The sequence below is a fragment of the Fundulus heteroclitus genome, chromosome 2, assembly GCF_011125445.2.
Source record: "Fundulus heteroclitus isolate FHET01 chromosome 2, MU-UCD_Fhet_4.1, whole genome shotgun sequence".
Lineage (NCBI taxonomy): Eukaryota > Metazoa > Chordata > Actinopteri > Cyprinodontiformes > Fundulidae > Fundulus > Fundulus heteroclitus.
Window position 1 is genome coordinate 38,990,772 of NC_046362.1, and position 17,156 is coordinate 39,007,927.

At 44.6% G+C, this 17,156-nt stretch overlaps 1 protein-coding gene across 1 annotated transcript in view; it reads right to left on the bottom strand.

Annotated features, from left to right (window-relative positions):
• cdh13 (cadherin 13, H-cadherin (heart)) overlaps window positions 1-15,267 on the bottom strand; it is a 432,538-nt gene extending 417,271 nt beyond the window's left edge. Inside the window, exon 1 of the mRNA XM_036126911.1 lies at window positions 14,810-15,267. Within this exon, the coding sequence (XP_035982804.1) occupies window positions 14,810-14,854 (45 nt within the window). The 5' untranslated portion in view covers window positions 14,855-15,267. The remainder of the gene's footprint in view (window positions 1-14,809) is intronic.
• Between the last annotated feature and the right edge of the window lie 1,889 nt (window positions 15,268-17,156).

Consider the following 17,156-nt stretch of genomic DNA (forward strand, 5'->3'; position numbering starts at 1 on the left):
CGTCACATTTTTTATTAAATGACAAGGAAACAAAATTATATAGTTTGGTAGAACGACAAAGACAAGTACTACATAAGATTATTTATGGACACGTGTCCATATCTTAAGAAATTACTGCGTGAATTGTTTGTGCTTCTGTAAAAATTGTTGTTAAAATGAAGAAAAAACATTGGTAGATTAAACGCTGGGGTATTTTGGCAACAGCCTGTTAATGTTGCCTCTTAATGCAGTTATTTAGACTTCTTGGCAAAGTCATGCTGCAGCAAAAGCAAAGTTCAACGTTAGAGTTTCATATAAAACCAGAGAACCAGCTGTCTCTGGTACTTCAGATAACGGCCACTCAGCGAATTAACCAGTCTTATAGCTCAACATGGTAAAGTTAGAGGCTAGTTAATAATTTAGTAGTTAATGGGTTGTTAATTAGGAACCTTTGTTTCTTCAGTTAGTCATCTTAGACTCACAGGTAAACTAACAATAATCAACCAAGGCTTTAAATGATGAAACTGTGAGCATTTTGTCCTTCGCTTGTTCACTCATCAGTTTTTGCCTCCAAGTAGTTTAATGTTGGAGAGCAGGAACCCTGTCAGATGTTCTGTTTCAGAACCGGTATAATGTTTGGACACAACCTCACTGATTTTATCCAAAAATGTTTTTAACTCGCTCCTGATTAATCTGGAGGGCTTTGAAATGATGTGAGACATGGAGGATGGGCCTTCATGTCCTAAAAACAGCAGCGCTGCGACTGCAGGTTGCTTAGTGTCAGTGCTGACAGAGACACCTGGACAGGTGTGGCAACGTTTTCAGGACAGAGAAAGTCCTGCTGCCTCCCATTTAAGCCTGATTGACCCGCATCACTGAGGATTTACACAGGCACTTTGAAATGATGAAATACAGGAAAACAAAGTGTTGAACCAAACCAGCTTCATTAAGTCAGATTAAAGGGATTAAAAGTCATTTAGTAACTCAGCATTGAGCCACAACATGCGTTTTCTTCATTATGGACGATCAAAGATGAAATGACCTTGATTAAAAACCTCCTGCGAACTAACAGCAGTTCAGCTGCTCTGAGAAGTTAGCATGAAGGTCTGCACTGACATCTTCATACTCAGTAACATGGTTGGAAGGATGAGTTAACCGTCTCTGGATGAGCAGAGCTGTTAGACGGAAGATTAGAGAACAATGTGGAACCTCCTCGTCTGAATCAAACCTGAAATGCCGGAGAAGCCAGATTACCGGCAGACCTCTGCACACACGGCCGTCCCCGTCTCAAGTGTGTTATAAGGTCAGCTGTGCTAGTTTTCAGTTATTTTTAACCATCTTTAACTTGAGATTGTGACATGCCCCTCCATCCCTCCCTGAGGGCCCACCTTTTTAGCGCTGCAGGTAAATGTGACTCACAAAAGCAAATGATTGGTTTTCATATTTAAAGCAAAGAGTATGTGATCATAATCAGCACCTGATCTAGATTTCATTCTCAAAGCTGTTGATTAACGTGTTTTTCCTGCTCAGATTATTTTAATGCAGGTCTCAGATCTTGTAGAACATGCAGCTGCTTCCAGGCACAGATATTAAATTTCTCTTCTTTCACATGTAATCCTCTGTAATCAGCGCCTAATGACGTCATAAGACGCCAAGCTCTGTGTCCTGGAGACGCTGCATGGACACCAGAACCATGAAGGGGACCTGACTGGAGTCCAAAAAAAGCCCCATCACCTCATTTTAGACTCAAATTAGTTGATTTTGTTGCCTATATTTTCAAACTCTAAGCACCTGCTGAGGTCCACACTCGGTTTCCAAAGAGCTGAAACCACAGTTTGGACCGAAGTCTGAAGCCCGGTGGTTCTGGGGTCAGCCACTGGAACCCATTCCTCCTTTTAGGCCACATATTTAGACGTTATTAATAGTCTCGTCACTGGGGGAGTGACTCTAGTGCTTAGAGAGCAGGGTGCTTGTGTCCTGGACAGGCTGCCAGGTTTTGGGTTTGAATCCCACTGACTGCCAGTCTGAGTCCCTGAGCAAAACCCCCAGAATGCTCTCCGGGTGGTTCAGCCCAGCGCTCCCTGACACAGGAGCTAAATACAGAGAACACACTTCATTGGGATGTTGCAATGACAAAGGTGATGACTATTATTATGCAGAACCATTTCTTACGTTATCAGCCCTCAGAGCCCGTCGCCGATTGCTATTTGAAGTATTTCTGGTAGTTTTTCCTCTTCTAACACTGCTTGATTTAATCAAATGTTGGTAGTCCATTCATGTGTGATTAACTCAAATAAAAAAATCATTTCAAGTCAAAGACTCCAGACGCCATAAGTACACACTCTCCCTGACTGCTTCCTCCACTGGCTCCATTAGAAATAATTATGTGCCATCGATCCACCTGTGCGGAGCAGTAACACCAGGCCGTCTCAGATGTGTCAGGGTTCAGCTGTCTGTCAACAGAGTGTGTGCTCATGTGAGGATGTGTGTGACCTGCACACCCCAGGTCTGTGCAGATTACCCAGTCCTGAAGGTGGCTGGCCTCAGTGCAGCAGGACCAGCAGCAGAGCGTCTCTTAGTGGGACTGTCTGCAGAAAAGCCCTCTCTGAGCAGGTCAACCAGAGGGTGGGGGGGCAGTAATGGTAAAAGCGCTGATAACTGGCCACCCGGTGCGACTCTGCTGCAGTGTGACAAACCAAGCCGTCAGTACAGGGGCCACCGCAGTGGAAAATTGTGTCCAGTAAAGCGTGCAAGGTGGGAAGAGGATGTGACATTAAAGACATGCAAGTCTAATGAAAATCAAAGGCAGGCAGCTGACTTCTCAGGGAATGTGTGCAGCAGAAAGCCTCTGGCACATCCCCGTCTCCCCTTTAGTAATTAAGGTAGTGTTCTGATAACCATCCAGTCAGTTGGCAACTCTGTAACGTAGGTGTTCCTACGTCAAAACTTTGAATGTGGGATACATGAATCTGCCCTGTGGCTCCTTAGTTAATGACAAGCATGCGTTCTGCAGTTAATAGAATTACTCAGAGTAAATGAGGGGGTGGATATGGCATCTTTATGGAAATCTCTGCACTCTTCTCACCAGGCATCAACCAAAGCCAGAGTCTCAAGTTTACTGTGACTACTGCCACCTCAGCCATCCTGTAAGGATTAGAGCTGGAAACCTCAACGAAGGCCCTGAAGTTCACCAAACTGCTGGTTTTACACGGTTTCAGGAGGAAGGCTTCATGAGGGAAACTCAATACTTCCTGGACAAATCAAAGCCGGAGCTCAATGTGACTGAAGGGGCCCTTTGTGCTCAAAAGTAGAGGCCCTCTAAAGGGCTCATCTCTGTAAATGATCATGTCATATCATCAGAAGGTGATATTCAATATTATATACTCATGACACAAGATTTATATGTTTATAATCATATTTGTCATTACATTTTTGTTCATTCCAATTAAATGCATCCTCTGCATCTAACCCATCTCTTGGGGACAGTGGGTCCACCGGACGGCGCCTGGGAAACATCCTGGGGCTGAGGGCCTTGCTCAGGGACCCAGAGTGGCAGTCTGTGGGATTCAAACCAAGGAACTTGTCTCCTTTCCAGGAGCCAAACACCCTGCTCTAACCACTCCACATTCATATCTGAAGTACTTATGTTTCTTGATGATTCTGTTGTGTTATTACAAAGACAGACATGAGGAAAGCAGCAGACTGGTCTGTGTCACATTTCACAGGCAGGTTCTGCCAAAAGAAGGTCATCATCAGAACCATCTCACCTTCCCTAAGGAGAAAAACACTAGACTCAGTGGTCAGGAAAGTAAAGTTTTCATTTCATTTGGAAATCAAGGTCCCAGAGTCAGAAGCAGAGCTGCTCAGGTCCAGTGTGAAGGTTCCACACACTTATGATTTAAAAAAGGCGCCGTTGATCCACTGGCTCTATGGCCAGGCAATTTGGGGTTTAGTGACTTAGACTTAGACAACTTTATTGGTGAGAAGTGGCTTTCTAGATCAGAGGGGAATAAATGCGGAGCTGCAGTTTTCCATTAGAAATTAGTTCTGTGTGTGAATATAACATCAGAGCAAAGACCCAAACTCAGAGTTTAACCCAGAACATCGAGCTGCCGCGGATCAGATTCCTATTTATCCAGCGGCTCTTCTGTCCCCCCCATTCAATTCATTGGTGAGCTCAAAGCCTGGAACCTGCCTGCCTTAATGTGAGATAAACCTCTGAATGGAGAGCAACATTAATTGTGTCTAAAGGAATTGAAATGAAGTGGCAGCGATCCCCCTCCCAGCCCCCCGTCAGTGACTCTTATTTCACCACATGCTGACATCAAAAGCAATAAGTGGGATGAGCTATTCTAATTGCCTTGAAGCGACCTGTCTGCGTAGGCACCGACATGCCGCTTTGTGGCTCGCTTCAAATGGGTCTTCCAATTCCTATTTCATGACAAGCGAGTTCAGGGTTTAAATGGCCACTCTATCTCTACAAGCACGGCTGCAAAGAGACTGACAACAGACGCACAGCAGCAAACATCTGCATTCCCTTAAACGTGGAGTAAACCTCGAGTGGCAATTATCCCCATCGTCCCTGTAAGGAATATCTGGCATTCTGTCGCCATCTAGGCAGCAGCGGCTGTACTGCACGCTTTAGGGTGAAGAAACGACTTTTTCCAGTGGGTCCCTGCAGGATGTCTACCAACTTATGCAGCAGTGAACTAGGAGCGAGAGGACTAAGAGAGAGAAAGAGAAAGAAAACAGATGCTCTGTGAAATGTTTCATATGTCAGAAGAAAAGGAAGACAAAGATAAATGCAAAGAGAACAATCAAAAAGAAGAGAGGAATGTGGCAGAATGGGGCTTCAGAGCAGCGAAGGCGTCAAAAGGGAATAACATGAGAATGATTTGTATTCAAAGTGAAGAAAAATAAAACGTTGGTCCATTTTAAACAAGTATTGTAATATTTTCTTTTTGTCAGTCTGGCAGAACAAGGTAGTGGAAAATCCCAGAGTTAATTTGGAGGAGTGTTATAAAGTATAGTCCCCCCTCCCCCTTCGCATCATTTAACTCTTTGCAGAGAACTTTGTTTTGGACCCAACAAAGGTTCTGTTCAGAAATCAGTTCATCTGATCCAAAGACAGAGAAGAACCTGGATGGAAATTCATTCCTGTGCAATAGTTGTAATGCAGTAATGTTCTGCTGGCTGCCTTTGCTCTGCATGTTGGTTAGTTGTATCACAGCCCAGAGCCCGGCAGCATTCCTGGGTGGCCTTCATGTTCCTGGAGAACTTTGAATTTACCATTTCCTGTTTTTACATAATGCACTAGAACTGAGCACACCTCTCCTGACTTCATTAGCGGCACTCTAAACAGGAGCTGTGTGCGACTCTCAGCTCATTTCATACTTAAGCTGAAGCCTGACGCCAAATGAGGATCAGGGTGATTGGTTCTGCATCCTGATTCTGTTACTTTGTTTGAGCTGTCTGCATGCAGGACATGTGAGCTGCTACGGTGCTTTAGGTGCAACAGAACCAGGAGGAATGGAGTTTGTTGCCTTCTTTGACCTCTAACCGTACTCTGTGACCGTCACTGAAACTCTGATAACAGCAGAAACTGCTTTAGTTTCCCTGAGTGAAGATTTTATCAGACTGAGCTTTAACAAAATCAGGATTTTATCACAAATGGCAACTTTGAGATTATTTAAAAGAGGCAACATTTAACAATGTAATCTCAAATGGTCAATTTTCAGTCAGAATCTCAGATTTTGCCTCCTGACAATTAAAGCTGGAAGATAAACCCTAACAGAACAGGGAAGAATTAAGATATAAGTAGCATTAGTATCCAGGCTCCTGCTGCCCGTTTGCATCTACAGACTAATCGTAGGACCTCAAATGTTGCTTTTTAAACCTTATTCCATTAAAACATAAAGACAATGAGGATGCAAACTGCTCTAAAAGTGTTCTTTGGGAGTTAAAAAACTAAATTTGAATTATACTGGATCTCAATAAAACTTCTAGCCGTTCCTGTCTTCTGAATTTGTACTTTGTTGGTTTCTGTGGCAGGAAATCTCAGAATATGCTTCCTTGGTTCATTTCCTTTTTGTTTTACACTGTCAGATAAAAATCATGGCAGAATTTTCAACAGATCCTTGATGATTAATGCAAAACATTTTAAGGAATTATTCAGCATACCAATCTTTTCCCTTGTCAACATACTTTGTAAAACTTACATTCTGCACGTTTATCTGACACAACAGCAACAAATACAGAAATTAACACAGTCAATAAACAGAAGAAAAATAAGGAGATATTTCTGCCTCTGTGTATTTTTCTTTTCTGGGAGGAAGCTGCTGCTGATGGATCTTCTTGCCCTGAACCGTGGTCCTGATGGCAGTGGATCAGTGACCTTCCTGCATGTGAACCGGCCATGATAAAAGCTGCTAGCCTTCCTTCTCAGGCCTGCGGGCGTACGCTGCCTCCAGCTCAGGAGGCTCCGGCCTAATGATGCGCTGCCTTCATCCCTCTGAGCAGGTCCTTGTGTTGAGCAGCTGGTGGACCACACAGTGATGGCGGTGCTATGGCTGCTCTAACCAGCGCACCGTTAACATTCAGCGTTGTGACGAGCCGCCTCTGTTCTGCTTTCTGCACTAGATGTGCTGGAGGAGCTCGTCAGATGGTCTCAGGAAAATGTTACGCCTGTCAACACATTCTGTTTCTGGAGATCTTTTCTTTTTCCTCCTCCAGTTAGTGGTCATGTTTGTCTTAGCGGTGCAGAGGACCATCATCCTCACAGCCGGCTGTCGACGGCATCGCCGTCATGTCCACCATTGTGGTGTTGCTCTCCAAGGTGCTGACCAGGGATCAGGGTTAACTTAACATTCAGGTTTTTACTGAAGGTAGCTCTGACCTGGTAAACCAGCCACTCACCAGAACCAGGGTTAAGAATATGTTTGACTTAATTTTACACTCTGAATATGATCGGATCAGCTGCTGGTAGCAGCGGTCATTGCAAACGGCTAATAAAACCTCCCGTAGTGACAACATAAACTTTATCAGGTGGAGTGTAAACAGGAGCATTAAAGGCTGCCTGAGCTCAGACTCTCCACTTGCTCATCTTCAGCATGGAAAACGTTGATATAAGCGGGGCAGAAGTTGGCTTATTCATAGAGATGGCAAAGATAAGCACACCGTTGGCCATTTATCACAAAGATAAAGGCTGACAGGTCGAGACGCAGAGATTTCTAAGCATTATTAAAACTCCGACATAATCTTTGTTTATTTTCACACCTCTTGCTTTTTCCAAACACTATTAGATTTCCATCTATATTTATGTCTGTAGCCTAACTATGCTTCAGTCAGCTTAAACCCCATTGCTCTCTAGCCCCAAGGTATTTATTGAGCTCACCAGATAACTGTTAACATTGTTAATTTTCTTCCCCACTGCCCCATTTAGCTTCAGAAGTGCAATTAATAAAAGGGCAGAATTGGAAGAAGTCCAATTATTGTGTTACCTTCCAAAAGACAGATAAGGACCAACAATGAATGCCCTGAACATGGGTGCCTGATTTTAAACTCTGGCTTCTCACCTTGCAGTAAAGTTTCCTGATGGCCGCTGCAATAACAAGAACTGTCAGCAGAAACAACAGGACCAAAGTTTCCAACCAACACCCTCATGAAAAATAGATTAAGTGGAGCAGAGAGAATTCCCTGTCACCACTCCTGACCCTGTAGACACAAGGAACAGCACAGCCGGCGATACAAAGCCAGCTATTTACTGACCTATGCTAAGTGGTTCTTATGCAGTCAAGAAAAGTCTGCAACACATCTATTAGCCTAACTGAGCACGCAAACAAGCCGAACAACTGAGCGCTATTCACTGAAAGGCTAATGTAACTTAGCGTATCGTCTCCTACTATCATGGAAGAAAAAGCAGCTTGCTGTACCAGCCTTTTACACAAATACGCCCACTGTGTGAGCGCCGACACACACACACTTTATGGAAATAAAGAGGAATTATCACAATCATGTTGCAAACACAAAGTCAAGCTTTGTGCTGGAGAGAGAGAGAGGAGAGAGGATGGCATGTTTGTGAGTTTGTAATAGAGTAACTGAATACATCCTGGATAGATTTAACGTGCTGCTGCGGTTTTAGAGGTGATGATGGATGATGATGAGGAGGAGAAGTCGGGAAGAGCGATGTGAGGAGTGTATAAAATATCTGGCTTTAGATCCTGTTTGTGGTTTTCCAGAAAAATATCCGCTTTTCTAGCTTCTCTTCTGTGTTTGGCCCCTTGTTTGACTGGAAACCTCTTCGCTTGTTGATCTGCTTGTCTGACCCCCAAACTGACATCAGCAGAGTGAAAGCGTGATGAACTGGAGGGACACATTCATGCTACATTGTTGTGTCCTTCACACATGCCTGCCGAGGGCTTGTTATGATCAGGTTGGTTTGTCTTTTCACTCCCAAATAAGCCATTAAGCCACTGCTCTCTGAGGACAGAGACTTTTCCCCATGTTCTTAGCAGATTTCACTGTTAAAACACACCATGTCCATTGGTGTTTTGCATAATTAGAGCACTTATATTAAATGCAGGCAGATTCTAATGGAGCGCAAAGGGGACATATTTACTTTAATTACAGCTCTCAGTAGCTTCGCACCTCATCTTCCCTCTCCTCCCCTGGAGAGTGAAGCAGTAGCGTTAAGGGAGAAAAAAGATTGAAGAAGACTGCTTCCTTCAAAGGTCGCCCCCTCGTTCAGTGGAGTTTAGATAGCGTTTGACCTTCCAGACCCGTCACACCGCAGCACTGCTCAGGCAGAGTCACACGGGAGCACACGGACAAATAAAAACTGTTTCACTGCCTCCCAAAACCAGTTAAGACAGAGCGAGGAGTCGTGAACGTGTGGGTTTGTGTGTTTTCTGGCCAGGTGGGTATGCACACACGTTGGTTTTATTTACTGGAAGCTTTTAGAGTTTTCTGTCAATAACAGCAGAGTCCAAAAAAAAAAAAAAAGAAACTCCTCCAAAGAGCACTCCAACACCTCACACTGAGGTGTGTGTGCATTCACTCAGGAACCAGCACAGATAAGTAGAAAGCGAGGGCGACTTGAGCCTGGCAGCCCTAAACCACAGAAGGACTATTTTCTAACTGATTGTTGGAGTCAGGGTGACACAACAGAACATTTAAGCTGCACGGTCCAGGATGCGGTTGGGCTTCTTTCACATGAACCGTGTGTTGCTGTGTCTCTGTGGGTTGTTAAGAACATGGCTAACTTCTCTGCATTGTTTCAAAGCACAAAGCTTTTATTAGAGCGGCTTGACTAGATGAAGCACCAAGCGGCGCACAGAGAGGAGATGAGAGCTAAATGAGAAGAGGGCAAACACATGAGAGGAAGGGTGCGGAGGAGAAGAGAGAGGGCAAGAAGGGAAAGCAAGAAACAATCCTTCATTGATGACTGGCATTCCTCATTAGTGTCATCATTAGACTTTGTAGCTTGTCAAAGTGTCTCTCTCTAACTAGACTCCATTATAAAAAGGACAGCCCTGAATCAGCGCTCGGTGGCAGAGTGATGGCAGGTCTGAAAGGACACTCGAATGGAGAAACTTTCTTGAAAGGAAAAAAATCCGGCGGTGAGCCTGAGGTCTGCTTTAGAAAAGATAATTGATTGTACCCAGAGATGGACATGACAGGCTCCATCTGTAAGGCTCATAAAGAAGAGAGCACAAGGAAAGTGCATGCATATTGAGCTTTCCCTCATTATCCTCTGCAAAGGATTCAGACGTGGAAGCTCTTAATGAGTGACAAATATATCTGGTAATATGTATCATTAGAGATGACTCAACAAAGACATAAAAAGTGCTTTGTGTGTGAATGTGTGTGAGATTGTTTGCCCTGATTCCTACCTGTTGCTGTAACCCTCAGTAGCAGATGGCCCTGACATAAATGGAGTCATCAGATCTTTTTTATTAGATCAAGGTCAAAGAAGCGGCTTCAGATCAAGGAAGCACTACAAAGAAAGTGAAATAAACGAGCAGGTAAAACATGTTTGTCTACGTTGGATGTATTTGTTCGACGGACGGCTGGCCGCTCTACGGCTAACAGGACGCCATAGCAACCCTCCCTCTTCAACATCAACTTTCTTTTTTCCACCAAACCATGACCTCCCGTCTCTCCATCCATCTCTCCCCGAGTCAGTGGCTTCAACAGAAACGTTTACAGTCTGCTGGTCACGGCCCCCATAAACGTCCACAACAGCAAATCTTGTGACTGACACACCTGGGAGCCAGCCCAGAAATGAGACTGCGGGTATAAATGCCTTCATCCTCCTGGCGAGCGCAGTGACAAAACGCCGCTAGAAACTCCAAGGAAATAGACACTGAATTCAATTAAGTAAAAGCTTATTATTTCAGGTGAGCAGCTGATTTCATAGACGAAGAGCATGGAAGCAAGAAAAGCTGATTAAAAAAAAGAAAAAACAAAAGGAGAGGAAAGACGTGGAGGCGGAATCTCGGTGGAGGAGAAAAATCCTTTGCACCTGCAGCTCCCAGCTGTGCTGTGCTTATTCTGAATCACCGCTCCACCTGGAGAGGCTGCACGCCGTTCCATTTGGAAAACAGGGATTTATAATGGAGGAGGGGGCTGCTGGTGGTACCCGTGTGTGCTCTGGCACGGCGGCAGCGAGGTAAGTGGAGCGGCGTGTTACCGGCTGCAACGGTGCGGCTGGGAATACACACTTGGCTGCCAATTGTGTCATCATTACAAAATGTGCTCAGAGACACCAACTGCAGCAGAACCTCACTGAAGGCTGAGTTTCAGTCTTTAAAGGCGTTTCTGTGTCCACGTCTACACAAGCCGTCTAAAGCGTATTAAAGAGGAGATAACCGGGACTGAGCTGGTGCGTTTCTATCATTGATCCAATGGTTTCTGGCACAACTTGTGGGAAGACTCCAGCAACAGGAGAAAACTTTATAAACTGGCCAACGTCTCGGTTTGTGGCCTTCAATGACCCTGATGAAGGTTAGAAGCCCAACGCCTTCATCAGCTAATAAAGTCGCTTCCCAGTACTTCACACGTTGCATTTGTGTTAATAAAAATATTCAATGTATGCCGACCCTTTAGTAACAACTAAAGGTAAAGGAATAAATAAATTAAATATGTCTAAATGAGCCAAACAAATGCTATTTCAGACTAAAAAAAAAAGTTTATCTGCACTTTGCACAAAGATAAAACAGTGGCAGCTTTGAGAATATCTGAAAACTAAAGTTGCAGCATATTAGAAAATCTCACAATAGCGATAAGATTTGTGAATATTGCGACGATATCAGGTGTGATATACACCTGTTTTCCTCTTATCCCTCATCCTCATCTGTGCTTCCATCATTCTGTGAACTATTTTGGGCAAGGTCACTTGTCCCTGCTGTGAGCATCTGCTGCCATGAGACTGTCCAACTGGCTACAGTAGCATAAAAGATGCTTCTACTTCTCAGACTTCAATTCTGCACACACTGATATTTGGATTATGATTTATTAGCTATATATTGTGCAGCCCTGCTGGACACAGTGGGGTACTGCTCTGAAAGCAGTTGGGACACACACACACACACACACACACACACACACACCTCATGAAGAGGAGTAAGAATGGTTCATGTTTTCATGTCAGCATCCAGGAACAGTGGTGAGATTTGTTGATAGTCGCTTTAAAAAGAAGTTACTGTGCGGTCTGAAAACTTGCTAAATATAGAATAGAAATGAATGTGTCCCAGTAGCAGGTGGAATGTAAATGGAAGCATACAGACACACACAAGGGTAAAAATATGAAAACAAAAATATCCAACTGTGCACTAAGAGCAAATTTGCATCATAAGTATCATCTAAAAAAACATCACCAACATTGTTAGGTTTGCAGCACAGCAAAATGCTAGTAAGTTGATTTTTCACAAATAAAAAAAATCTCAATTAATTGCTGCTTTGTTCACTTTGTTTCGCAATTTCAGAGAAAATTTTAAGTTGCATCTTTAATTCAAATGCGTCCAGCAAATCTTTCTCCAAAAAGCGAGCAGACGCACGTTTAGCAGTAAAACTCATATTCACTCAGACTCAGTTCAGACGGACCACAGGCTGCAGCAGCCAACACCTTCTCTCTCTGGCTCCGGCCTGCCAGGACTTTACAGTCAATTCCTCCGTTTTTTCTCCATCCCAGAAGAAACGGGATGTGAAGTGTGTCTTTTTTTTTCTATTTATTGTTTCAAGGAGGAAAAGAAATTGAATTACAGATTTGACTATTGAGGAGCCTTTGATGCACTTAAGTAACAACCAAGCAACACAATCACACAAACTGTAGCTGAGGCTGAGATGAAGGCAACGGCTGAAGAGCCATTTGAAGTGGCAGACTAAGTTTTGAGTAACCATGACTGGAAAAATCTACATGCTTCATTGTGGGAAGTGTTTTGCTATCATAAGAAGGCATCCTGTTGTGGAAAAGACTCCCTACTATGGCAAATCTAAGAGCGAGGACCTCCTTTCAGCCCACACAAAATATGGCAGAGATGTGCGTTCCTGTGATTCTACATGGAGAGACGACACATTTGCAATTTAAGTGTGCACCATGAGTCAAGACGAATAAATCTGTTTGCATGCTGCACATAAATGTGTACGATAAAGCTGGAACCCCGATGAAAGAAGACGAACCAGTAAGCTGCCTTTTTGTGTGAAGCATGATTCAACGTTTTATCATTCATATTCCCTAATAAATAACTAGGAGACAGAATTCTGAGATAAGAATAGACGTCCTTGGACATGAGCAAACCAGGAGGACGGGCCACCTGCTTAACCTGCATGAAATCTGATTTTCATTCCAGTTTATTTGTTTCAGGGTGAACATCCACAGACAGAGTTTGTTCATTTCCGTTTTAACCAACTTGTTTTCTCAGACGATTAACTAGTCTCCCTTTCTCAATTCCCAATAATGAATGAAGCTGCTTAATAGAAAGCGCCCTCGCAGGATTTGTGTATGTAGAGCGTTGTGTGTTCATGCGAGCATGTGAGCAGAAGAGGGCAGGTTCTAATCAATAAAACAGGGAGTTAAATAATTTCTTCAGAGGCGCTATTAGCCTGAATCATGATTGCAGCAGATCACAGGACCGAACAAAAACAACGTGGAAATGAAGCAAATGCTTATCCAATTAAAAGTGAACAACACACAGCGGGAAGTGTGCGCCAAACCTACACAGGTCAACCCAGAGACACCAAATGAGCTGTGCTGTCTGCCGTCTCTCAATGCAATCAGATAAACGAAGGAGCGAGAGGATAATAGAGGAGAGGGAGAAAACGGAAAGAGAGCGGAGCAGCACAACAATACAGAGTTTACCAAACGAGCTGCTCGCCTGCCACGCTTCAGGGGCTCTCCCACTGTGGATGCATTAAAAAAAAAAGATAGTTGTTTCAAAATTAGCTGCTGCTTCAACTTTTGCAGCTTTCTGCCAATAAAAAAATAAAAATAGACTCTCAACAGTCAGAGTAATGGACTATGAATACCTTACTGGTCATTTGCGAGGATCTTTATTGAGGGAATAAAACTGTAAAGACTGATGAGGTCAGAGGCCACAGCAGCAGCAACAAGGTTTGCCAGCAGCTGGTGGTCAGATAGAGACGGCCGGGTTCTACAGATAGGCAGCATGATCTAATATTAACCATAATACAATAAATAAAGGCTGCGCAGCACAGACACACGCAGTCCAGTCTTAATGCTACCAGATCAATCCACCTGTCACTTGAAGACACCTTACAGGCTGAACGTAGATATATAGTGAATAATTTAGTGAATTAGTCTTTGTATACATGTCTGTGTGACATTGCTGCTAATCTGCTTTTCATTTTGGGAAACAATGACAATAAAAATGTGCACTGGGTCCAATCTATGGGCTACTGCTGGCTGCTCATTTCCCAAAAAAAAACAAAAGAGTATGTCATGTTTTCTTGTTGCTCGTTATAATATTAACAGCCACACTAATTAGTTTAAATCTCTGGAGCGTTTACAGAGGGGTGGACCGATGTGTGATGGGTGAGCTCTGATAAGCAGACAGACGGGATCATGTTTAGATGATAAAGATAAAGACTAGAAGGTGGGGCCATCTCCCCCTGGCTCCCCCCTCCGTAGCGCCCCTGTTCACTGTAGGCAGGTAAGGCTTCACAAACCCGGAGAGGAGAATCACGCTGAAGGAAGACCATGTGAGAAAGCACCAGTCTGCAGCTCCTGGTTTTTAATCCACAACCTTCAGAGACCTGAAGACAGAACCGCTCCTCTGACCGGACCGTCGGTCCAGTTTAGAGTCCGAACCAACAGCCTCTTCACCTGCTTTCCCCAAATCCCCCCAGAGAGCGTGAGACTGAGCCAAACACAGAGAGAAGCCCGGATAACAGCAGCCTGCCTCCCTCCTCTGCTCCCCTCACCGCCACAGACCCAAAGAACCGCTCAAGTTGGAGGCTGAGCGGAATGTAGATGCGGCTGGAGACAAGAGCCGGAGCCGTGATTTGCACACCGACACGGGGAGGGGGGGGGGGGGGGGCAGCCTGCGCTCTGTGCCCCAGTCCCTTCTCCTCCCCAGCCTCCCCCTCTCCGTGTTTGGCCACGATGTGCCAGGCTGTCCTGGAAGTGAGCGGAGCGCCGCGGATGGCCAGAGCCGACATTCTGCGCCCCAAACTGGGGGCAGAGCTGGCGGCAGGCGGCACCAACTCTGGCCGGGAGGCAGGAGCGCAGATTGTTCCTGGAGACTAAACTTGACAAACCGCAGCAGCGATGCGCACGCACACACACACGCGCACACACGCACACGTGTCCTACCTGCTGGAGGAGCAAAGTCAGAAGGATGCAGAGTCCAGTCTCCATGCTCGGTTCGGTTCGGTTCGTCTCGGTGGGCAGACACAGTGACTCAAGACAGGGTGTTAGAGGCTGGGTCAGCTCTGCTCATAATTCCGCTGTGCAGCCGTCAGGGTGAGGGGGGGGAGAGACGAGCCTGGAGCTGCCAACTGCAACTTCCCACAAATGCTGGAGCTGCGCTGCGATCGGCGGAGCTGGATGTGAAGGCGAGAGCGCGACCAATGGATTTATGAGGAGGAGAGAGAGGAGAGAGGAGAGAGGGAGGCTGGGCGGAGGAGGGTGTTCCTCCCCATCCAAGGGTCAGCAGCAGCTCCGCTTTAATGCGGAGAGAGAGCAGACGCCTTTCCTCCTGGAGGGGTTCGCTCCGCAGCAGGTTCTCCTGATTTCTCAGCGCTGACTCTGGTCTTCAGCTGATCTTCCTGATGATCCATCTTCCTCATGATCCATGTTCCTCATGGATCATGTTCCTGATGATCCATGTTCCTCATGATCCATATGGTCCATGATCCTCATGATCCATGTTCCTCACACCTTCCAGTTCATGCAGATGAGCAGGAAGGAGCCTGAGAGAAGCCCAGAGTCTGCTCTCCTGCCCTGAAACACATTTAAATCAAAGTTACAACATTTAGCCAACTAGCTATTTTATATTTCTTACACATATCACTATTTAGAGCTTTACTAGCAGCTGAACTCTGTAACATTATGTTCTTGTTTGCTCATTTTACTGGTAAAGGGAGGACTTTGATGTAAAGTGAGGACATTTTTTTGATCTTCACTTTTATTGGGTTAGGTTTAGGACTAACATGTCCATTACGTTTAGGTTAGGCTCAGGCCATAGAAAGAGTTGAAAATGAATGGAGGTCAAGGTCCTCACTTTGTATTTAGAGTTATAGCTGGTAATCCTGGTCAGAAACACTTTACTGAGTGAAATGGTCCCTCCATCCTGACCGTAGTAAATAAATTCTATATTCAGAAAAGGAGGTAAAAGATTTGATCTCGTTGAAAACTGCAGGACTGTAAAAACACAAAAGGTCAGTCAGACCTTTGTGTGAAGCACAGAGGAGGGTCAAAACTTCAGAATAAAAGACTATACAGTAAGGGCAAATTTACTACATAAGAAAAGGAAATTGTTTATCTATATACAAAAATTGTGTCCTGTCTGGCAATGTGGTAATAATAATTGTCCTAACATCAAAAAGAGCCCAACAGATTTTCTTTTCACAAGCAGAGCCTTACTGCTTTCGTCATAGTGCTCTGCTTGATTTTTTCATGCAAGTAGCTTTATTATAATTTATGCTGAGAATATTTCATGTTATATGGACACTAAAACAAGAGGGTAGAACAGAAAAAAGGAGAAAAGGTGAAAAATGGAGGAGATAAAAAGGGAGAGAGAGTGATATAACATCCTCTGAGTCTGCTTCTACACCTGCAAAGAGAGATATAAAAAGAACAGCAGAACCAGCTGATAAAGTATTACAGGTACAATCAACCAACGCCTTGATACCATCAGTGAAGAATATACAGGATTAATTAATACATGTAGAAAGTGACAGCTGAAGAAAATAACAGGGGTTTTTCTGTATGGAAGTGAATCTGTAAGCACCTGGAATTTCAGAGTAAAGGTGCTCCAGAGGGGCCAATACAGGAAATTTGCCTTCCCCACCAAGAGAAGAGGAGAGACGGCACAGTAGAACCCCCCCCCCCCCCCCCCCCCCCAACATCCACAATGCCAAACCCCCCAGGAGCTACACTTAGTGGAGACCTGAGATGTCATGGGAGAAACCCAACCTGACAAATAAGAAACAGAAAACTACATACAGCCTCATTCACTCGTTCCCACCCTAGTGCCCCCACACGCAAACAGTACTAATAAAAAAAAAGGGCGCAGTACTACCTCCCCCACACCCTCATGAAATTGTCAAGTTTTGAGGAGTAGTTGTGGGACCAGAGTGCAGACAAGAGATGATGAAGTGATCAGAATTTCATGACACTTACAAAGTCCACATTTGTACAGAGCAGAGAGTCAAAACTGTTGAACCCAGAGAGGATGTTTGCATACAGAGGATCTGACAACTAGTGGACAGAGACAGGTGGCTTAAATACAGGGAAGAACAAAGGGGAAAGCAGGGGCACAGGTGAAGACAATGAGACACTAATTAGAGCGGCAGGTGCTAGCAAGGAAAGCAGCTGGAAGAACACAGAGAGGCATCATGGATCTGAAGGTGTGATGGCCACACCTGCAGCCACACAGTTGGTAACCTCACAATCCACTTTTTCACTTTAAGTTTTCACATACTGAAGTATAAATACA